A 22,651-nucleotide genomic window follows, 5' to 3' on the forward strand; every position below is an offset into this window, starting at 1 on the left:
AAAACCCAAACTGGAGAAACAGACTCAATCTAAGAAACCACCACAACAACAAAAATCCAGAACTAAGTCTCCACATAGCTGCTTCATATTCTTTTGGCCCTCTGTGAGATGGCCAGTGTCAAGTTTTTAAAGCCATACCACCTGGAAAGACTCTTTTTTCAACGTCTCATGCCTGCCTATTAGGAATAAGTAAAATATATTAAAGGGAGACTGGGAATCGTCTGCCAAGCCTTTCTCGCTGTGCCCACTCAAGCAGAACCATGAGACACAATTATTCTACAACAAAGGTGGACAAAGTACAGTCTCGTGGCTAAGCCTACCCGGTTGCCTGGTTTTGTAGGGTCCACGAGCTAAAGGTCCCCCCCCTCGCCCACTCCCCATCTTTCAAGTGGTTGAAAAGAATCCGAATATCATTTTGTGGCACGTGAGCATTATTTTAAACTCAAACTTTGGTGTCTGTAACGTTTTATAAGAGTATAGTCAGGCTCATTCATCTTGTCTAGGGCTGCTTTCTCTCTAAAAAGCGAAAGCCTAGACTAATAACTACCGGGTTCCTTTTAGAATAAAGTTTGCTAACCAGTGCTCAAGAACTGAGGGCTGTATTGTTTAAACACTCTTCCGACTCCCCTTCCCTATCTTTCCTTTCTACCCCCAGGCGCCGCCTTCACCACTAAGATTCCTGGGTCCTGGACGAAGGTGCATTAAAATAGTGAGTTGTATGGTATTGGAAATTTCTAGCCACAACGTCTGGGGTTGCTTCCTGATCAGAAAAGTGGCCGTCCCTGCAGAATCTGCACGGATCGCTTTGCGAGCCACTAGCAGTGCCAGCAAGTTTACCAGGACCGCCTTTGCAGCAGGGAGGAGCAGCTTTCAGTCTGGATGTAGGCCGCGGCCCATAGCGTTTAGGGGCTGCGGACACCTCCCCCTCTCCGTCCCCTCAGCTCCTGGCTCTGATTGCTTTCTTTTTTGGCTTTGCAGCCTTTCTTCTGCCCCTCCCCCGACCCTGCACTCCTAGGCGGCTACTAAGTAACTGGTGAACACAGGAAGCACAAGCAAAGTGGTTCAATGAGTACAGCTCTCCCTAGCTTTGCTTAGGATGGGGTGGTCCTGGGACCCTCCCCACCCCCCAGTAGGTGACCAGAATGACTCAGCAGGGCTTAGGGTTGAGACAAGAACTTTAGTGTAGGGTCAGAATTCCCTGCGGTCCGAGAGGCCGCAGACGATCACTTCCAGGCCCCAAATATGCGCACAAACGAAATGTAAGTCAAGGTAGTTTGGGCCCTTGGCTGCCTGTGCCAGCGCAGGCCGCGGGCTGAGACCGACTGGGAGGCCTGGCCGCTTCTGCAGTCAGAGAACTCTCAGCAAGGCCTCTCTTACATCTGACTCCACCTCGGCTCGACCGGGCCCCAGGCAAAGCGAGCCGGCTGGAGGGACACCTTTCCGGGTGCAGAGAGCCGCATGCCTGTGATGACCGGGGAGACTTTGCGGCCACTGAAATCTCTCGAGACTAGAAACCATTTTCCTCTCTCGCTGAGACTTGGCTCGGCGAAGCGGCGACAGCCTCCCTACCCCCACTCCCACCAGCCCCCCTCCAGACACCGCCACGGCCGCGGCAAGTAACCACGCCCCGCCGCCCCGGGCCCCGCCGCCCCGGCGCTCGCCGCCCCCGCGCCCCACCCCCGCGCGCCCCCTCCGCCCCACCCCCGCGCGCCCCCATCCGCCCCCGCGGCCGGCCCTGGGAGCGCCGGGCGAGCCCTCGCGCCTGCGCCTCGCCAACTTCCTGCCGCGGGCCGCTCCGCCCACCCCCAGAAGCCCGCCTCCAAACGCCGCGTGAAACTTACCCGCGGCGCGCGATTGGCCGAAGCGCCGGAGCCGTTGCCTCCCAGGCCCCTCCCATCCACCCCCTCTCGCTTTTCCCAGGGCGGATGCGCCTGCGCTCGGCTGCCTGGGCGGGCTGGGAGGCGCGGGTTGAAAAGTCTCGTTCCAAGTTTGGAGAGAGAGAGAAGAGCGCCTCAGACCTCGGTACCCGCCAGCGGGGAGGAGGCAGGGCGGAAGGACGCGGCGTCTGGGGAGGCCCCCGGCCGTGAGACGGAGCTCAGGCTTCGAGGATTAGAAGTCGGGGACGTGCCTGGGAAAGGCAGGAGTGCCTCCGGCTGGGCTGCTCGTGACTGGAGAGGGGGAGTCCGAAGCGGTGGCAGCTGCGGCGAGGGCCGAACGACCCGACGCAAGATGGCGAGTAAAGAGAGTAAGAGGCCCCGCGGGGAGGCGCGCGCCGGGGACGCGGGGGGCGGCGGGCGCGCGAGGCCATGGCACGCGCCGGCGAAAGGCGCGAATTGGCGTGTGGAGCAGGGGGCGGGGCCGGGCGCGAGGCTGGGCGCGCGCCTCGAGGGCCTACGGTGGGCCGGGCCGCGGCGGGGAGTTCCAGCACTTCCGGAGCCGCGCGCGCCCCTCCTGAGGCCCCTCCGGCCGCTGCGGCTGCGGCTGCGGCTGCGGCTGCGGCTGCGGCTGCGGCGCTCCCTCCCGCGGACTCGGGCGGAGGCGGCCCCCGCGGCCGGAAGGCGGGCGCGGCGGCGGCGGCTGCTTCCACGCGCGCGCGTCGACCGCCGCCTCGGGGTCGCGGCCCTTGTCTGGGGGATTCTGGAAGACGCTGGCCCATGGCCGCCGCAGCGAGCTGGATGGACGCGGCGGAGGCCTCTCCTGGCGGGGGGTGGAGGGAGCGGCCCGATGGGCGCCTGCTGCACGTGGATCCGGCCCCCCGGGCGGGTCGTGGAGCCCGTCTGCATGCGGGTCGTCATCTTAGAACAGGTGCGACCAGCTGGAGCGGGCCAAACGATTTCCATACGCGTGTAATGAATGCGGCCCTTTCTCGGCGTGCAGGCAGCATTGATTTCACAGTGCTAGACATATTAATCGAGAATAATTGATAACTCATCATGATCCCCCCCCCCGCTCTTCGTATTTGCTCCATCTTTTGGAGGAGCAGTTAGTCGTGTGTGTGTGTGTGTGTGTGTGTGTGTGTGTGTCCCCGTCCAAATTCGAGGTAAAGGGAAAGAGTACATTAGGTGTGGCCATCTCGAGGTCACCTCCAGTGTCTGGGTCCGGATTCTGACTGCCAACCCCCCTTAGCCACTTAATCGTGTGGGCTTTCTCCAAATTTCAGTGTTTGAAGATACTGTGGAGGAGCGTGTCATCAATGAAGAATATAAAATCTGGAAGAAGAACACGCCGTTTCTGTATGACCTGGTTATGACCCACGCTCTTCAGTGGCCGAGTCTTACCGTTCAGTGGCTCCCTGAAGTGACTAAGTAAGGGTTTCTGGCTTCTCTTTTTTTGATAGAAACGTATCCGTGGTCCTGAATGTCCTCGTTTGGAGCATTTTAAATGGAGTAAATGAGCATGCAATCAATTTAGCCCTGGATGAGGCGGCGGGGGTGGGGGGTGTTGTTTGGTTTGGTTTGTTTTTTTTCCTCCACAACTTAGGTGATTTATGGGGTGGTTCCTGACGTATACATGTACCTTTAAAGGGGAAGGATTCTGTTTTGAGATTGCCATTTGTAAGGAAAAACGTAGGTACATTTGAATTTTCTCGGGCTTCTTTAGAACATTGGTAAAAAATATGTAGCAAAATGTACAAATAGGTGACTTGAATTTTTAGGAAGAGAGCACATCCAGTGTGCTCAGTTTTATTGACAAAGGGGAGAAGAACTGGGGGGAAATGCAATTATATTGTGGAATATTCTGAGATTGCTGTTATCTAAAGATTGCTCTGTTCAGCTATTTCTTAAAAACTATCTAGTGGTAGTTGCTGATATTTATTGAGCCCTTAGAATGTACATATTTGAAGTTTTGTTATTTGGTGTGATTCTCACAATAATACTGTGATTGCGTTTTCATCTTTTTTTTTAAACTAATGTGCAAGGTGGGATTGAGACTTTAGCATGTCTGATCTCACAGTTAATACATGGTGGGGAGGGACATTTCAGCCCAAACTGAAAGGTCTCTGAGCTGAGTGGAGGTGATCTTGCAGTAGAGTACTCTGCTGACAAATGCGCTCTTTTTCCAACAGGAATTTAGCCATGTTTAAATTTAAAATTTGGGTGTTATGAGTATGTAACTTAATGGTGACTAAATTCTAATCTAGAGAGAATTTTGTGATGAATTTTGAAGAGAATAAGTTCACTTATAAATTTTCCATATAACAACTCGATTCTCTATGTGTGGAACTGATTTCATACAGAAAGGAGCTTCCTTGAAATCTATGTAAATATACAGAGGTGAGAGGAGTAGCTAAGAACTTTAGAGCTTATTTTTAATTTTATAGGACAGAAAAATTAAGGGGTGGTTGGGGAGAATCAGGGACACCGGCAGCACTGCTGCAAAGCTCATGAAGCTTTCCCCCTGCGGATAAGGACTGGGGCTTCGAACACAGAGCCCATGAGCAAGGTAACGTGTGCTCCGGCACATGTGCCACCAAAAGGTGACTTTTTAAAGCTTTGACGTGACATTTCTGAGCATCAAATAGAAGGTTATTCAGGTTCTGGTTAAAAGCAAACAACATTTGATTCCATCTTTTGTTAAGCAGGTTTAAAACATCAACTTAATTCACATTCTCTAATGTCTTTTTTAAAAATACTTTTAGATTTTGTTTTTATTTGATTGGACAGAGAAATGAGAAGAGAAAGAGAGACACACAGCTCTGCTTCACCATTCGTGAAGCTTCTCCCCGGTAGGTGGGGACTGGGGCCCTGAACCAGTTTCCTCACATTTGGGAGTGTATGTGCTTAACTGGGTGCACCACTGCCCAGCCCCCCCCCTCTCTCTCTGCCTCCAGGGTTATCGCTGAGGCTCGATGTTGGCACTACGAATCCACTGCTCCTGGAAGCCGTTTTTCACTTTTATTGGATAGGACAGAGAGAGAGATTGAGTAGGGAGAGAGATGCCTGCAGACCTGCTTCACCGGTTGTGACGCGGCACCCTCCCCCCTGCAGGTGGGGAGCCGGGGGCTACGACCAGGATCCTTGCCCCGGTCCTTGGGCTGCCGGCCAGCCCTCCCCGCTGCCCCTCTCTGATGTCTTTTGACCTACTCTTTAACGTGAAGGACAGGTTTTAAAACTGGAGGCCTGGCTTGAATCCCTCTCCCTGCCTAGTGGCATTGTGAGTTGGGTAAGGGTCACTCGCTAGCTTAAGCTGCCTGCCCATAGTGCCGGCTGCCTAGACTGCAGGAGCGAAGGAAGCCACGCACTGACGTGAGTCCATAGTAAGGGGTGACTGGAGCAGTCTCTAGCACTTCCTGTTCAGAAACCATTTGTTAGGGGAGAGAAACCTTTCCATTTGCCTTCCCGTGAAAGCTGCTTACTCTTAAAGTCTGTAGAGATAACAGCTGTGCGTGTTCTCAACGCAGGGAAATTGTTTTTCTGTCCATACTTGGGAGCGTCACAGAAAGCGCTTGACATGTGTATTCTATGCTGTTTGCTGGAACAGTATTTTCAGTTTTGTGGGGGTTTTGCTGTTTGGTTTTTGTTTTTCACCGGAGCACTGCTCAGCTCTGGCTTAGGGTGGTGTGGGGGAATTGAGCCTGGGACTCTGGAGCCTCAGGCATGAGGGTTTCTTTGCAGAACCATTAGGCCATCTCCCCCCATATAGTATTTTCAGTTTTCTCTTTCTGTCAGAATAGTAAGTCTGGCAGCCAGTTGTTCACTTGACTTAGAAATTAAGGGTTTGTATTGTAGACTTTTTCTACCAATATGCTTAGGTGAGCTTGTTCGTTTTGAGGACTATATAGAATTCATGTAGGGTCCAGGTGGTGGTGCACCTGGTTTAGTGCTCACATTACAGTGCGCAAGGACCCTGGTTCAAGCTGCAGGTGTCTCCCTGTCTCTCTCCCTATCTCCCCTTCCCCTTTCAATTTCTCTGTCTCTATCCACAAGTATTTTTTAAAAATTCATTTATGAAGATTTTTATTATTTTTTTAATACCCACTGGGGTTATTGCTGGGGCTTGGTTGACTTCATGGTAAATCCACTCTTTTCTTTTTTTCATTCTTTCTGTTTGGTAGGACAGAAAGAGATACTGAGAGGAGGGGAGGGGGAGAGAGACAGCTATAGCATTACTTCACCACTCATGAAATCCTGCGCCCCCCCCCCCGCAGATGGGGACCAGGGACTCAAACCTGGGTCATTGTATATCATAATATATCTGCACAACCAGGTGTGCCACCACCTTGGCCCCTCTTTATTTATTAAATTTCTGCTTTATTCATTTTTTGTTAACAATGTAAGACAGAAAGGAGGACAGACACCTGCCACACTGCTCCGCCACTCGTGAAGCTCCCCTGCCGTAGGGAGAGGCCACGGGCTTGAACCCAGGTCCTTGTATATGCTAAGGTGCACTCCACTGGGCACCAGCATCTGCCCCCTTATTTATCTTTGCTGTCACCACTGGGCTTCACTGCTCTAGGGTGAATTGTTGAGACAGCACCACGGCACGGAGATTGTAGCACGCAGGCTGGTCTTGAACCTGGGTCATGTGCGTGGTGAAACAAGCGCACTGTCCAGGTGAGCTATCCTGCTGGCTTTGCCATTTCCTCACTGATGCCTATTTATGTGCTTTACAGGTGGGTTTGTTTGTTTGTTTTGTTCCTGCTGCTGAGAATAAGTTTGTAATCTGCAGCTATGGGGTGATATGTGTGTGTGTGTGTGTGTACCAGAGCACTGCTCGGCTCTGCCTTATGGTGGTGCAGGGGATTGAACCTGGGACCTGGGAGCCTCAGGTATGAGAGTCTGTTTACATGACCATTATGCTATCTTTCCTGCCCAATATTTTTTACTTATTATTGGAGACAGAAATTGGGGGGGGGGATATAGGCAGAGAGAGAGACCTGCATCCCTGCTTCACCACTTATGAAGCTTCCCCCTGCAGGTGGGGGACCAGGGGCTTGAACCTGGGTCCTTGTGCACTGTAATGCGAGTGCTTATCCAGGTGCGCCACCGCCTGGCCCTGCCCCTGCCCCTGAATTTCATACAAATGACATCAAAGTGGTCAAAGGATTCTGACTCTGGAACTGGACGGTCTTTTGGCATTAGTGGCCATGGGTGTGCGTGCAGCACTGGAGGGAAGGGAGGAACACGAACTAGTTCAGGAAAGCAGCCTTGTGTTTTCACGGTGGAGGAGAAGGGAGTCGCACTGAGAGCAAGATCCGTCCGCACATGCTGATCAGGTTGGGAGAGCAAAGGAAAAAAAACAAAGAATCTCCCTAGGCTTCCCCCTAGGCTGACTTTTCCAGCGAGAATGTGACAGTTGAGAGAAGACAGCACAGCACCAAAGCTGCCTTCAGTGAGGAGGGAGCCTACGGCTGTTTGTGCGGGTTTTTTTTTTAATTTTATTAATTTTCTTAGTTAAAAAGCAAACCATCAGATTAGTGCTCGTGTGCATTGCCTTGCTCCTTGCCAGAAGCCAGCTCAGATGAAATGGATGGGCTTACCACGGGCCCGTGGACTGTACCCTGATTCAGATCCACGCCTCTTCCTAAGCCGGGCAGCTGTCTCTCTCACACTCTGAAATCCCAGAGCCAGAGTGACCCTCAGACCTCTCGTTTTGACCACCCACATCGAAGTGAACACAGGCCGGTGCAGACCCCCATGGCGCGCAGTGGCCTGCTGTGTATGTTTACTAAAGAAGGGGTGGGGGCTGCCTGCTTGAAGGCTCGGTGTGACGTGTTTTCTTTCTCCAAACAGACCTGAAGGAAAGGACTATGCCCTGCACTGGCTAGTGTTGGGGACTCATACATCGGATGAGCAGAACCATCTTGTGGTGGCTCGCGTCCACATTCCGAATGACGATGCTCAGTTCGATGCTTCGCACTGTGACAGTGAGAAGGGTGGTAGGTATCCGCTGTCTCCCAGCATTGCTCTCGGAGGGGGAGGGAAAATGTCACCACGACTCTGTAATCCAAACTTGATGCTGATGTTTTGGCTCAGCGGCTTAACTTCCAGAGCTTGAGCCGACGGGGCTACTCACCCAACCCAGCTTCTCCACCAGGATGTCACAGTAGCAGTATTTACCGGATTTTACAATTAGAATTCTCACAGCAACCCAGATAGGAAGTTCTGGGAAATTGGTTAAATGCACTAGTATGTTTGAAATCCCGCGCAGGCCTGACTAAGAATGACACACACCAAAGCATGGGATACATTTCTTTGTGCCAGTGTGGAAAGGTGTCCGAGACAGATGGATTAAGTAACCTTTGTTGGCGTGTGCATAGGAGAAAAATCAGGAGGCAAGACCAGTTAGTAGCCTTCCCTTTCCTTATTAGAAGTTGTTAATCTCCTCCAATCAGACGCATTCCCCTACATTGCTCTTCCCAAAGCCACCCAAAGTTTGCTGATTTTTCTGGAAGAACTCAGGAGACAGCAAATTTCTCCTCATGGCAACATTTTGTTACAGTAAAGGCTACAAAACAAAAGGGCCAGGAAGAAGCTGAGTGTGGGGGAGCTCAGGGAGAGGTTGCTGGAGGCTGCACAAGATGTGCTTTTCTCTGGCCAGGAGTGGCAGTGACATGTGCGGAACAGCTCTGTCCAGGGAAACTCGGGCAAGTTTCAGGTCAGACTTTGCTTGGGGTTTAGTTTCACAGGCATATGCCCTGCTGGCAGTCAGCCCTGACTGCCGGGACAGAGCACCCCAATAACGAAGGCAGGTGCGTATCATTAATCTGAACAGTTGAGCACAGCGGTCCTGACAGCCTGGCACGACATGGTCCGTTGCCTCATGTGCCCATCAGACGATCAGTCCGTCAGCCACATCAACGTTCTGAGGCTCCGTGTCCCTCAGAACCATGCTAGCTCTCCAGTGTCTGCTTTAGGTTGCTTTTAATACTGAAATAGTGTGTTGTAGTTGAAGTCCTACCACCCCTGCCCTTACTCCTCCCGGCTTTCCTCCTGGGATCTCTGTGAGAGAGAAGAGTGTCCTTCTGGCATATGTGGTGCCAGGAATCAGACGGGGGAGCTTGTGCTTGAGAACCCAGTGCTTCATCCACTGGCAGCCCAACACTTCCTTTCCTTAATATGTGTGTGTGGGTATACCAGGTCTTACCTCTTTGTATTATTATTGCATAATATTCCATTTCTTATCTTTATTTATTTGATAGAGACAGCCAGAAATTGAGAGGGAAGGAAGGGGAGGCAGAGAGCGAAAGTCAGAGAGACACCTGCAGCCCTGTTTCACCCCTTGTGAAGCTTTCCCCCTGCAGGTGGGGACCGGGGGCTTGAACCCGGGTCCTTGCGCACTATAACATGTGCGCTCAACCAGGTGCGTCACCACCCGGCCCTGTAATACTCCATTTTGATAAAGCCTTAGTTAGTTTATTTTTCTGCCAAGGGATAGTGTGGATTGTACTTTTTTTTTTTTTTATCTTATGAACAGTTAACATCCCTACCATGTCTCCTCATTCAGAGAGAGAATTGCTACTTGTGCAATGCCCACTGGCAGTGTAAAATAAAAAATTTCATAACGACGTACCTAACAGTTAATCACTGCCACAATTCCATGTCATTACTTCCCCTGTAGCTTTGGTTTCTGCCCCTCCTGTCTTCCTCAGGACCTTTGATGTTTTAGCACTATTCACTGGCTAGGCTACTGGCTGAGTGTGCACACCCTATGGGTGGATTCACCTACTAAGATGACACATCCAATGTTTTGACACCTTTTGAATTCTTTTCACCTGTGATATTTTTCTATATTAAGCAGACACTGTTCAGCTCTGGCTTCTGGTGGTACTGGAGATTGAACCTGGTACCTTAAAGCCTCAGGCCTGAAAGTGCATAATCATTCCGCTGTCTCCACAGCCCTGTGATGGTAGTTTGCAGTGTGTTGTTTTGATCATAACAGTAGTAGTTTTTCAAACTTTTGAGTTGTTCAGGCAGTTTTCAAACTAATAAAGGGTCTGGGGAGAACTCCTTTGTAGAAGAGCTCAAACTCCTGGAGTCTGTAGTGAGGGGATATTTGAAAATCAATGCAGGCTTGTGGCGCCTGGGAAGTGGCGCAGTGGCTAGAGCATTGGACTCTCAAGCATGATGTTCCGAGTTCGATCCCCGAGATAGCACTTGCCAGAATGAGCTCTGGCTCTCTGCTCACTCACTTTCCCTCTCATTGATAATTCAGTCTTTTCCTTTGTTTTTTATCTATTTTTAGCCAGAGCACTACTCAGCTCTGGCTGATGGTGGTGCGAGGGAAATTGCACCTGGGACTTGGCAGCCTCGGGCAGGAAAGCCTCTTTGTATAACCATTATGCTATCTACCCCCTCCCCCACCCCCCACGATTAAATCTTCTGAAAAGAAGTGGCAGGTGCAAGTGCAGAGCAGGATCTCAGGAGGAGCGTGTTGGGAAGACGACATTTTCCTCCACGGACACAGTGGAAAGATGACAAGAGTGTCAGGAGGCTGGTTGTTTGTTCATCACAGGAGTTAGATGGCTTGGGGCTGAGGCTGACTGGGAAAGCGTGCAGTGGTTCTCGCTCCTAAGCAAGAGCCGTGGAGACCCGGGAAGCGGCTCCCCACACCAGTGTTGGTCTGCCAGGGCCCAGCCGCTCTGTGGTGCTTGTTACCTGACTGGCTCCACTAGACGCTTGAGTTCGTGCTCCCTGACCCGATACTCAGTGAGCTAAGAAGGAATGTACAAGAAAAACAGCAGTTGAGGTCAGGAAGAAGTAAAATGGCTATAATGTGAAGACTCTGGACTCACTGTCAACATTAAATTTGGGGTTTTCTGACATCTTGGTACAAAAGAGCCTGTTCCCAGTTCCTTTAGTTAAAGTCACCTGGACCAGAACCACTCTTACTTTAAAAACAAAGAAAATGTATTTCCATGTAAGATCTACTGTGAATGCAAAACTTTGTCTCAAAGTCAAAAGTTTTAGGGGCTGTGCAGTGACATACCAGATAGAGTGCACATGTCTCGGGCCTACCAAATGGGGGAAAAAAAAAACTTAATATCTGAAATATCAAGATAGTACTGACTCTAAAGACAGCTGCGATTTCTGTGAGTGAAAACTCCCGTTAATGAAGCCTAAACTAAGATGCTAGCTCACAGCAGCACTTCGAACTGAGCTGTGCTTGAATTAAAAGACTGATGTGTGGCTATTTGAAACTTTTTAGTAAATACAACATTTTCACAACTGAAAGAGGCTGATTATTTACTTACTACCAAGGTTGTCACTGGGACTCAGTGCCGGCCCTACAACTCCACCGCTCTTGGTGGCCATTTTTTCCTCTTTCTAGTTTTTATTAGATAAAGAGAGAAATTGGGCCAGGCGGTAGCGCAGCGGGTTAAGCGCACGTGGCACAAAGCGCAAGGACAGGCGTAAGGATCCCGGTTCGAGCCCCCGGCTCCCCACCTGCAGGGTGGGTGGGTGGGTCGCTTTACAAGCGGTAAAGCAGGTCTGCAAATGTCTATCTTTCTCTCCTCCTCTCTCCATTTCTCTCTGTCCTATCCAACAACGACAGCAAGGACAACAATAAGGTGGTCTCCAAGAGCAGTGGATTCATAGTGCATGCATCAAGCCCCGGTAGTAACCCTGGAGGCAAAGGGGGGATTGAGAGAGGAGAAGATGGGAGTGGGGAGTGTCGTCCTTGCAGGGAGTGGGCAGGAGTTAAACCCTGATCCTTGTTTTTGGTGACACGTGTGCTGGATAGGGTGCTCATATTGGCCCCCAAGAGGCTGATTGTTGTAAATCTATGGTGGAACTGAACAAACTTGGCATAATCTATCTAGCTGTGAGTATTTCCTAATGCAAATGGGCCTTGGGAACAAATTAATTGGAAGTTAATAGGAGCTGGTTTTTATTATTATTCCATCTCGTCAATTTACTTTGTATTCTCTCGGCCTAAGTCTGTTGGGTTGATAAGACTTCAGTGATTTGTGGATTTTAATCCTAAGTGTATGTGTCTATTCTTTCTTCTCACATTAGAATTTGGTGGCTTTGGTTCTGTAACAGGAAAAATTGAATGTGAAATTAAAATTAACCACGAGGGAGAAGTGAACCGTGCTCGTTACATGCCACAGAATCCTCACATCATTGCAACAAAGACACCATCTTCTGATGTGCTGGTTTTTGACTATACAAAGCACCCTGCTAAACCAGGTATGTAGTGGGAGAGGCCATTGCTTGCCTTTTTTGTTTGTTTGTTTGTTTGTTTTTATTTGATAGGGCAGAGTGTGGTTGAGAGGGAAAGAAATAGACACCTGGGAGCCGGGTGGTGGCGCCCCTGGTTGAACACACGTGTTACAATGCATAAGGACCCTTGTTCCAGCCCCTGGTCCCCACCAGCAGGGGCAAAGCTTTGCAAGTGATGAAGCAGGGCTGCAGGTGTCTCTGTCTCTCCCCATCTCCTTTCAGTTTCTGTCTCTATTCAATAAATAAAGATAATTTTTAAAAAGAAAGAAGCACACCTGCAGAACCTGCTTCACGACTTGTGAAGCCACTCCCCTGCTGGTGGGGAGTGGGGGTTTGAACCTGAGGCCTTGTGCATGGTAACCGGATGTGCCACTGCCTGGCCTTCTCTCTATTTCTTCTATGCAGAAAAATGACTCTTCTGACAACCCAGCAGTATGCTCTGTAGTTTTTAAAAGTTGCCCGGGGGGCGGGGGATGTTTTCATCAGTTCTTTGTCAGTTGAGTTCAACCATTTAACAGGAGAACGTCATAGCAGGTACTACTTCTGGTTGAGGGTTCTGAAAGCAAAAACTACACAGAGGCTGGGGACAGGCTTCTGAGTATTTTTCTGCTGGGACCATGCAGAGCTCACTTCCTGTCTAGCAGCCACCCACTGCCAAGTACCTCAGCCCAAGGAGGTGTGTGTGAGTTCTGGGGCCTGGGGATTGTATAGAAGTCTGGCCACGTAGACTGGCCTTGTTTGGTGGGAACTGTGGTGTGGCAAACCCCGTAGCACACCACTGAAGCCACACACCTCCTGGATCTTGCTAAACAGTCCTGCAGGTCTTGGCAAGTCCCTGTACTGTAGCGTGCCCCACTGCTCCGTGCATACACAGCTTCATTCTTCAGTGACAGCAGCGTTGTGTGAGTGTCATGTTCCTGGGTGGCCAGGGGGCAGACGAGGCATACACAGTGTTTATTTCTAGTCTGACATCTGGGGATGGGTCGCCGCCCAGCGAGTTGATGAGGTAACAGTACTTTTCAGGATCTTGTGTTGGAGCTAGAACTCAGTTTTGTAAAGGAAGCAGCCACTTTATGGCCAGAAAGCCTGCTCTTCACTGAGTGTTTGAAATGAAGCACAGAGAGGAGCTTTTCAGGCAGCCACGGGTCAGGTGAAGCCCTCCTTTCCTCTCAAGTACAGCACTCTGCTGAGCCTCGTCAGAAGGGTTACAATTCTCTGAGCACAATTGTGATAAACAGGCAGTCACGGGGGCTGGGTGGTAGCGCAGCTGGTTAAGTGCACATGGCACACAATGCAAGGATCCTGGTTCGAGCCCCCGGCTCCCCACCTGCAGAGGGCACTTCACAGGCAGTGAAGCAGGTCTGCAGGTGTCTTTCTCTCCCCCTGTCTTCCACTCCTCTCTTGATTGATCTCTCTTTGTCCTATCCAACAAGAGCAACAAAGGGTGGATTTATAGTGCAGGCACTCAGGGACTGAGCCCCAGCGATAACCCTAGAGGCAAAAAACAGACAGAAAACAGGTGGTCACTTAGTAGTTCACATATTCTTTTCTTTTTTAGACCCAAGTGGAGAATGTAATCCTGATCTTAGATTAAGAGGTCACCAAAAGGAAGGCTATGGTCTCTCCTGGAATTCTAACTTGAGTGGACATCTCCTAAGTGCATCAGACGACCATGTGAGAAAACTGCTCCTCCTAGTGTGCTTGTGTGCTGAGAGTTTCAAGAGTGCTGCGGAGGGCTGTGTGGTCGGGAGCACTGCACGGGGGAAAGGTCTTCTCACTACATGCTGCTGCTGGGCCAAGAGATCGTGCACTCCGAGAAGTCTGTGCATGCCTGGGGGCGGGGTGTCCTGGGCTTGAGTCCTGGTGCCATGTCTTCATGAAGTAGTGTTGTGCTGCCCCTTCCTCCCTCCCTCCCTCCCTCCCTCCCTCCCTCCCTCCCTTCCTTCCTTCCTCCCTTCCTTCCTTTCCCTCCCATCTAAAGAATGGAGGAAGCTCAGGGCCTAGAAGACTGCCCAGTGTTGGTATCAGGCATGTGCAGGGCCCTCGATTTATTCCTGAGTGCTGATTACCAAACTACCTTTTTTCAGCTTCCACAAAGCTCCCTTGAAGCAGCCACGGAATGGAGGAAAGGGGTGGGGGGTGGGGAGAGAGCATGATGGTTGTGAAAGGCCTGGGAAGTGGTGCAGTGCTAAGAGTTTCAACTTCCAGACCTGAGGCCAACTTTGAACCCCCAGCACCACCTATGCCAGAGTGTTCCTCTGGTACACACACACACACACACACACACACACACACACACACACACACACACACGTTGTCATCTGTTGATGTCTCATGAAAGAAATCTTAAAAGAACAGAGGGGAGGGAGGTGGGTAAGACCTGCCCCACTGTTTAAGAGGACCTCCTCTTGAAAGTGTAACGCCTTTTTAAGTGTATAGTCTGGTGGGTCTTAGTATAGTCACCAAGTTAGGTAGCTGTCACCACTGTCTCGTTCTAAAACTCGGGTTTCATGTGCTCCAAAGAAGCTCTATATCCTTTAAGCAGTCACCTCCCGCTTCCTCTTTCCCCTAGGCCCTACAAAGCTCGCATGTACTTCCAAGCTCTATGAATTGGTCTCTTGGTGTGATGCAGTAAGGGACCTCTGTCTTCAGTTAGCAGTGATGTTTACAAGGCTCATTCATGTCGAAGGATGTTGGGGCTTCGCTCTTTTTTTGTGACTGAATAATTTTCTCTTTTTATATTATTTTTGAATAGAGACAGAAATTGAGAGGGGAGGGAGTCGGCAGTAGCACAGCGGTTTAAGGGCAGGTGGTGCAAAGCATAAGGACCGGCATAAGGATCCCTGGTTCGAGCCCCCGGCTCCCCACCTGCCGGGGAGTTGCTTCACAGGCGGTGAAGTAGGTCTGCAGGTGTCTATCTTTCTCTCCCCCTCTCTGTCTTCCCCTCCTCTCTCCATATCTCTCTGTCCTATCCAACAAGGACGACATCAATAACAACAACAACAATAAAAAACAAGGGCAACAAAAGGGAATAAATAAATATTTAAAAAAAATTGAGAGCGGGGAGAGAGAAAGAGACCAGAAGCCCTGCTTCACCACTCGTGAAGCTTTCCCCTGCAGGTGGGGACCAGGGGCTTGCACCCAGGTCCTTCTGCACTGTAATGTGAGAGCTTAACCCCGCACGCCACTGCCTGGCCCCCTGAATAATTTTCTAGTATGAAAACACCACAGCTTTTCCATTTATTGGGTGACGAACATTGGGGTTTTATTTGGGGACTGTTTCGAATCGTGTTGCTGTGAAGGTTCCCAGACATGTTCTTACGTAGACGCAGACACATGCGTTCCTTTCTCGTGGGTGATTGATCACTCTGCAGGGGAACTACTGGGTCATAACGGGACTATGTTTAGCTTTTGGAAGTGATGCCAAACTGCTTTCCAAAGCAGCTTCTCCAGTTTACACTCCCAGCAGCAACCGACCAAGGTTCCAGCCTCTGCATGTCCTCACCAGCTCTAGTTGTCTGTCTCTCTCGTTATATATAGCCGTGCTAGGAGCTGAGGCCTGGCTTTGATTTCTGCTTTCCTGGGGACTCACCATGTTGAGCATGTCTTCATGTGCTTAGGTGGCCGTGTCTAGACACACAAGTCCTTTATCGTTTAATTTCCAAAATTGTCACCTATTGTGTGGGTTGTCTTCACTGAACAAAGATTACTTACCAAAAAGAAACCAAAACGATCCCTTTGTTTCTCAATCTTTTTTTTTTTTTTTTTCAAGATTCTATCTATTGGGGGCTGGGCAGTGGCACAGGTAAGCGTGCATAGTGCGAAGCACAAGAAGCAGCGTAAGGGGAGTCGGGTGGTAGCGCAGTGGGTTAAGTGCTAGTGGCACAAAGTGCCAGGACCTACATGAGGATCCCAGTTCGGAAACAAACCCCCCCCCCCCCCGCGCGCGCTCCCCACCTGTAGGGGAGTCGCTTCACAGGCGGTGAAGCAGGTCTGCAGGTGTCTTATCTTTCTCTCCCCCTCTCTATCTTCCCTCCTCTCTCCGTTTCTCTCTATCCTATCCGCCATCTACAACAACAATAAAAACAAGGGCAACAAATGGGAAATAAACTAATATTTAAAAAAAAACAGCATAAGGATCCCAGTCCGAGTCCCCAGCTCCCTCCCCACTTGCAGTCTGTGAAGCAGGTCTGCAGGTGTTTATCTTTCTCTCCCCCTCTCTGTCTTCCCCTCCTCTCTCCATTTCTCTCTATCCTATCCGCCATCTACAACAACAATAAAAACAAGGGCAACAAATGGGAAATAAATTAATATTTAAAAAAAAACAGCATAAGGATCCCAGTCCGAGTCCCCAGCTCCCTCCCCACTTGAAGCAGGTCTGCAGGTGTCTTATCTTTCTCTCCCCCTCTCTGTCTTCCCCTCCTCTCTCCATTTTTCTCTGTCCTATCCAACAACAACAATAATTTTGAAAGAGGACCTCCAAGAGCAGTGGATTCGTAGTGCCGGCACCGAGCCCCAACAATAACCCTGGAGGCAAAAAAAAAAAATTATTTATTCGTGAAGAATGGTAGGAAAAAAGAGAGAGAGAAGACACCAGATATCACTGGCACATGTGCTGCCAGGGATTGAACTCCAGGCCTTATGCTTGGGAGTCTAACACTTTATCCACTGTGCTACCTTTTGGACCACTCCCTTTGTTTGCGTATTTGTACTTTTGACTTTGTGTCTAAGAAGCCATTGTATAATTGCAAATTACAAAGATTTACACCTCTGTTTTCTTTTTAAGAACTGCATAATTTTAGCTCTTAGATTTAGGTCTTTGCTTCAGTTTGAATTATTTTTTGTATACCATGAGATAGATCTCATTCTGTAAGCCAGAACCATTTGGTCTGAAAGTTTTTTAAAATAAGGAAAGTAGATAATTGCCCCCAGCCAAGGTTCTTTAGTTGCACGTGATCCAAACTGACTGCTTTAGACAGGAAGGCAGTTACTTTGCTAGTGCTATCTGAAGACAGCGGGCTGGCAACTGTTCAGCAGAGACATACCTGACCACCTCAGGGGCTCTGCATGTGCCAGGCAGCCTGCTGGTCTTCCCATGGTCTTCCCAGGATCCTCCAGAGGAGAGGGGAGGGGAGGGGCAGGGGCAAGAGGGCGCCGGAAAATGATGTGCCCGAGGGGTGAAGTGGCCAGAGATTAGGGGCACATATGCTACAGAAAACAAGGACTTGAGAGGAACTAGCTTTGATTTTATGAAGTTTATATTACAGTCGCATTAATCTCCAGCCTCTGGTTTTGTTTTTTCTCCTTCAGACCGTCTGTCTGTGGGATATAAATGCAGGACCAAAGGAGGGCAAGATCGTGGATGCTAAGGCCATCTTTACTGGCCACTCCGCCGTCGTGGAGGATGTGGCCTGGCACCTGCTGCACGAGTCACTGTTTGGATCTGTTGCTGACGACCAGAAGCTGATGATGTATGGGGCGGGTGGCTTGAAGCGCTGCGGTGGGGCTGTGGGGGCCGGGTTTTGTTTCTCACAGTGAGGTGTTACTGTGTTACTGACAAAAACATCACACAGAGGAGGTTTCTTCCTCCTGAGAGTGACCTTGCTACATGAAGAGTCTTTTGTCTTCGAGCAAACAGGCCTGTAAACTTACAAAAAATGCCTGATGGTGGTGGAAATAAAGCGGGAATCTGGGCGGCTTCAGTGGAAGACACGGGCCTGGAATGATCACACCAGCTGTAACATCTGTGTCTCCTGAGAAAACTAGTATTTGAGGCACATCAGGGGGGTGCTGAGATGTGACAAGGCCACGGTGCGCTTGGCATGCTCCAAGCGGTGGACAGTTAAGACGACCAAGTGAGGAAGAGACCAGAAATACTGGGTTGTCGGAAAAGTCATGACGCATTTCTGCGTAGCGAAGCACGTGACTGAGTTGGGGAGACGGCATCATGGTTATGCAAAAAGATTTGCAAACCCGAGGCTCGAGGTCCCAGGTTCAACCCCCAGCCCCACCATAACCCGGAGCTGAACGGTGCTCTGGTGGACCAAAAAAAAAAAAAAATGAAAGAAAAGATAAAACACTTTTCCAACAACCCAGTAGCTCCAGTGTGTACTCTGTAGGGTCCAAATGCCTCACTCGGGTGGGACTCCGAACTTGTGAAGGGGCCGGTAGGGCAGAGGAGACTGAGTGGCGGAGAGGCGGATGAGGGTCCTATCTGCTGTGTGCTCATGCCTTTGTGTTGCAGATGGGACACCAGGTCCAACACCACCTCCAAGCCGAGCCACCTGGTGGACGCGCACACCGCTGAGGTCAATTGCCTGTCATTCAATCCCTACAGCGAGTTCATTCTGGCCACTGGCTCTGCGGATAAGGTTTCTGACTTTTGCATATTTGCTGTTGACAAACCCAGTTGCCTTATACCATAATCAGACACTTCAGAATTCCAGGAAGTGCAAAAAATGATTGCCTTTTGTTTGTTTGTTCGTTGACTTCAGACTGTGGCTTTGTGGGATCTGCGAAACTTAAAGCTAAAGCTCCATACCTTCGAGTCTCATAAAGATGAAATTTTCCAGGTATGTGAGCCTTCCCCAGCTCTGGTGACTGCCTGCTAGGCGGGGTGGTGGGTTTTTATTTGTGATATGGTGGGCATTCCTCTGCCACCATTACACATGAGCTAGTGGGTAGCAACAGTGGGCCTTCTTAGAGACTTTCTAAAATAAGAGACCTAAGGATTATTTCATTAAGGTGTCGCTGTGTTGTGTGAATCAGAAACTACTGTTGCTTAAGATCAATACTCCATTGCAACCTGCAGAGCCTCTGGAGTGTTTATGGGGCTGAATGCTGCCTACTGAGCCCCTCTAGTTGAGTCCCTGGGAACGTGGGGGAGGGCGAAGGGCTGTTCAAGGAGCACTTGATGAGGCAGGCTAGAGAGTGGAGACAGAGCATGAGGCAGGGAGACGTCAGCAGTTAGAACAACAGCCACACGCCGAGTACTGTAGGGCTCTTCATACCTTCTCAAAATCTGTATTGCTAGGTCCACTGGTCTCCACATAACGAAACGATTCTGGCTTCAAGTGGTACCGATCGCCGCCTGAATGTGTGGGACTTAAGGTAACTCAGAATCTGGTGGCAAGAAACGGCACAGGTGTTAAGCCAGTTTTCAGTACCTTCCCGAAGAGCCTTTGCTCCTATAAAGTAGTGAGACAGCGAAGGGGCTACAAGAGAATCGCTGTTCTGTGAGTTTTCTTTTCCTGTTACTCTTCGGGCACCGAGGAGGAGTGTTTCTGACAGCCCCACCGTTCAGGTGGAAACCCTCCGGCTATAGGAAGGGGTGGGCCGTGCCTTCTGCCCCGGTGGCCCTTGCTACATCCACCTCCAGGACCAGCCTTCCCGAGCCCTGTGCTCCCGTTGGTCGTTGCGCACAGCCCCACAGCTGGGGCTTCTTTGACCGCAGGAGGTAGACACTGCAGCCAGTGTCCTTCTAGGGACTCTGTTTCCTGTCTCTCGCTCCTTGAAACACCTTGACTTCAGAATTGCTATTCTAAGGATTTGACTCCTTTAAACTCTTTGTCTTGAGCATTTGGTCACATACTGAATGTATTGCTTAAGTGGATCGAGTGTTTTTGTGTATTAATAAGATTCTTTATTTTTGATAGAGAACTATAGCATCACTTTGCCATAGGCAATGATGGGAATTGAACTCGGGACCTCATGACTGAGAGTCCAACACCTTTTCAGTGTATTAGTGCAGTAAGGTTTGGAATAAGGGCGACTTCTGAATTGACCCTCAAAGGTGTCAATAATGAATTTGTAGGCACTGTGGAGTTGGGTGATAGCACAGCGGGTTAAATGCACATGGCGCAAAGCGCAGGGACCGGCGTAAGGATCCTGACTCAAGCCCCCGGCTCCCCACCTGCCCAGGAGTCGCCTCACAAGCGGTGAAGCAGGTCTGCAGGTGTCTTGTCTTTCTCCTCCTCTCTGGCTTCCCTTCCTCTCCATTTCTCGCTGTCCTCTCTAACAAGGATGACATCAATAACAACAACAATAATAACTACAACAAGAATAAAAAACAAAAGTAGTAGGCTACATGTTTAATGGGAGGGATTGGAAAGTATTGATTTGTGACGTTACGTATTTTTGACTTTTTTTTTTCAGCAGTTACTGCTCACAGAGAGAGCCTGCCTTTGATATCAGGACTAATAGTGATGTGTTTCACGTCAGAACTACCAACATGCTACAGATTTGATGGCATTTAGGAGAAGGAAACAAACAAACTTGAGAACTTGTCCTTGGCTTACCCATCAAGTTGCCTTGCTACAGTGCCTTTAGACTATTGTAGCAGGAAGGCATGGGGGCTGGGTGTCACTCTTCGGCAGATACTGTAGATACTTTCTGCCTTGGAATTCTGAGTGAGGCAGCACCTCAGGTAAACTGGTCAGCTTCAGCCTTCTTGACATGATTGCTCAGACACTAGAACTCGAAGTATTTCTGTATTACGCAGTTAGACTACAATACATGCAAATCGCACAGTTACCGATGATTACTGTTCCACAGTCTCGGTGCTGAACACCTCTTACCAATTTCCAAAACAGAAATCTTCTCCTTTCTCACCATACAATTAAAACCCTGCAGTGGATGCAGTGGGGAACTCCACCCTTGTAATCTTAGAATCTTGTAAACCATGGTTAGATCACTAATAAAATCACATGTAGAAAAGAGAAGAAAAATGGTCGCCAGCCTCAGACCTTCCATAAACAATCCTCAGCAGCCAGTATAGTCTGTGTTGGTTTCGGAGTGTGCTTGCATCAAGGTAACTCTCTGGGCCGACACTGGTGTTTGATACATGTAGCCACCAGGCTTCCTTAAGGAATGCATTTTCTTCTTCTGTCTCTGTAGCAAAATTGGAGAAGAGCAATCTGCAGAAGATGCCGAAGACGGGCCTCCAGAACTGCTGGTATGTGTTGGTTCTCTTGTGGAAGGCGCAGTGTCCGGGCAGACTGGTCTGTATTGCTTTAGTAAGGCTTTTGCTTGGTTCCTAACAGTTCATTCATGGAGGACACACTGCCAAGATATCCGACTTTAGCTGGAACCCCAATGAGCCTTGGGTCATTTGCTCAGTGTCAGAGGATAACATCATGCAGATATGGCAGATGGTGAGCTGAAAGGTTTTTCCTTACTGTCTGTTGTGTGAAGGGGGATTTACGAAGTCCTATGGTGGAAACATTCCCCACACCGAGGTGCACGCCATACCGAGTAGCCATAGAAGGACAGTGGGAGGCTTCGTGTCTGTGGAGACCTCAGGTGGAGGCACGGGACCTCCGCCCTCTGCGCCGAACTCGGGCGCACCTGTTGTCGTGCAGTCCTACACTCGGCATTTCTGAGATGTTGACCAGTTTATAATTTTTCCAGGCATGTGGATTGCTCTTAAACCATGCCTGAAATGCTATAGGAAAATACCTTTTATGAATAGTAGCATAGTTAATCACTGGCAAATAATATTGGAGGGCACTGACCTGGTGTTTTTTTTTTAAATTTTTTAATCATTAATTAGAGACAGCCAGAAATTGAGAGGATAGGAGGTGATAGAGAGGGAGAGACACCTGCAACCTGCTTCACCACTCAAGAGGTTTCTCCCTGCAGGTGGGGACCAGGGGCTCGAACCCCGCATCCTTGCGTACTATAATGTGAGCGCTTAACCAGGTGTGCCACCGCCCAGCCCCTTTGACTTATGTTTTCTCAAACTGAGTCATTGAGGGGAAAACCCAAAGGAAACCTCTAAGTTAAGTAACTCACTCTAAAAGTGTGTCTACATTTAGTTCCCAACACCGCAGATCTGACAAGGGAATCCTAAAATACGGACAGAGAATTTTGTCAAGTGTTATTTTTTAAATGACTGTAGAAACCACAAGAGGTGTAACCTATGAATTTCGTTGGTTGTCATCTCCAGGCTGAAAATATTTACAATGATGAAGAGTCAGATGTGACAACATCGGAACTGGAGGGGCAAGGATCTTAAAAACCCAAAGTACAAGAAGTGTTTCTGTTGAATGTAATGCTACGAGAATGCTTGGTTTCTCAAGCGCCAGAAAGGCGTTGTATAGTAGGAAACGTAAGTGGGGTGGCATATGGCGTTCTTTACCTTCTGATTCTAGCACTTTCCAGTGAGCTATTGCGTACTGTATCATACTGTAGCTTTAGACAAGAAAGGATATTGCCGAAGAAGGGGCATCGCTGGCGTTTGAAAACTCAAGTTAGCAGGGTACTGCCTTTGTTTCAACTACTTTATGTCCTTGTTTTCTCAAACAGTGCTTGCTGTTCCCAGATACGCAAGAATAACTTTTACACTTTTCCCCCTCCAACACTTCTTGATTGGCTTTGCAGAAATAAAGTTTTAAAATAAGAATGGTTTTCTTCTTCAAGCACTCGGGAAGGAGTGTGAATGTGTGAATGTGTGTGCACCCCCAGATCCCCGCCCGCCCCCAACT

The 22,651-nt window shown here is 49.5% G+C and overlaps 1 protein-coding gene across 3 annotated transcripts; it reads left to right on the plus strand.

Moving 5' to 3' along the window:
• The first annotated feature begins 1,925 nt into the window (after positions 1–1,925).
• Positions 1,926–22,569, plus strand: RBBP7 (RB binding protein 7, chromatin remodeling factor). 3 transcript variants are annotated; one of them, XM_007538691.3, is made up of 12 exons: positions 1,926–2,245; positions 3,161–3,305; positions 7,734–7,879; positions 11,961–12,134; positions 13,726–13,841; positions 17,478–17,638; positions 18,412–18,538; positions 18,662–18,739; positions 19,201–19,277; positions 21,063–21,120; positions 21,209–21,319; positions 22,114–22,569. In XM_007538691.3, the coding sequence occupies exons 1-12, from the start codon at positions 2,230–2,232 to the stop codon at positions 22,180–22,182; spliced, it is 1,278 nt and encodes a 425-aa protein (XP_007538753.1). In that variant the 5' UTR covers positions 1,926–2,229; the 3' UTR covers positions 22,183–22,569. The 3 variants fall into 3 exon arrangements, with proteins under 3 accessions (XP_007538753.1, XP_016050604.1, XP_007538744.1); XM_016195118.2 differs by lacking the exon at positions 1,926–2,245 and adding an exon at positions 2,546–2,805 and having other exon boundaries at positions 11,988–12,134; XM_007538682.3 differs by lacking the exon at positions 1,926–2,245 and adding an exon at positions 2,550–2,805.
• The last annotated feature ends 82 nt before the right edge of the window (positions 22,570–22,651 follow it).

This window comes from Erinaceus europaeus, chromosome X, assembly GCF_950295315.1.
Source record: "Erinaceus europaeus chromosome X, mEriEur2.1, whole genome shotgun sequence".
Lineage (NCBI taxonomy): Eukaryota > Metazoa > Chordata > Mammalia > Eulipotyphla > Erinaceidae > Erinaceus > Erinaceus europaeus.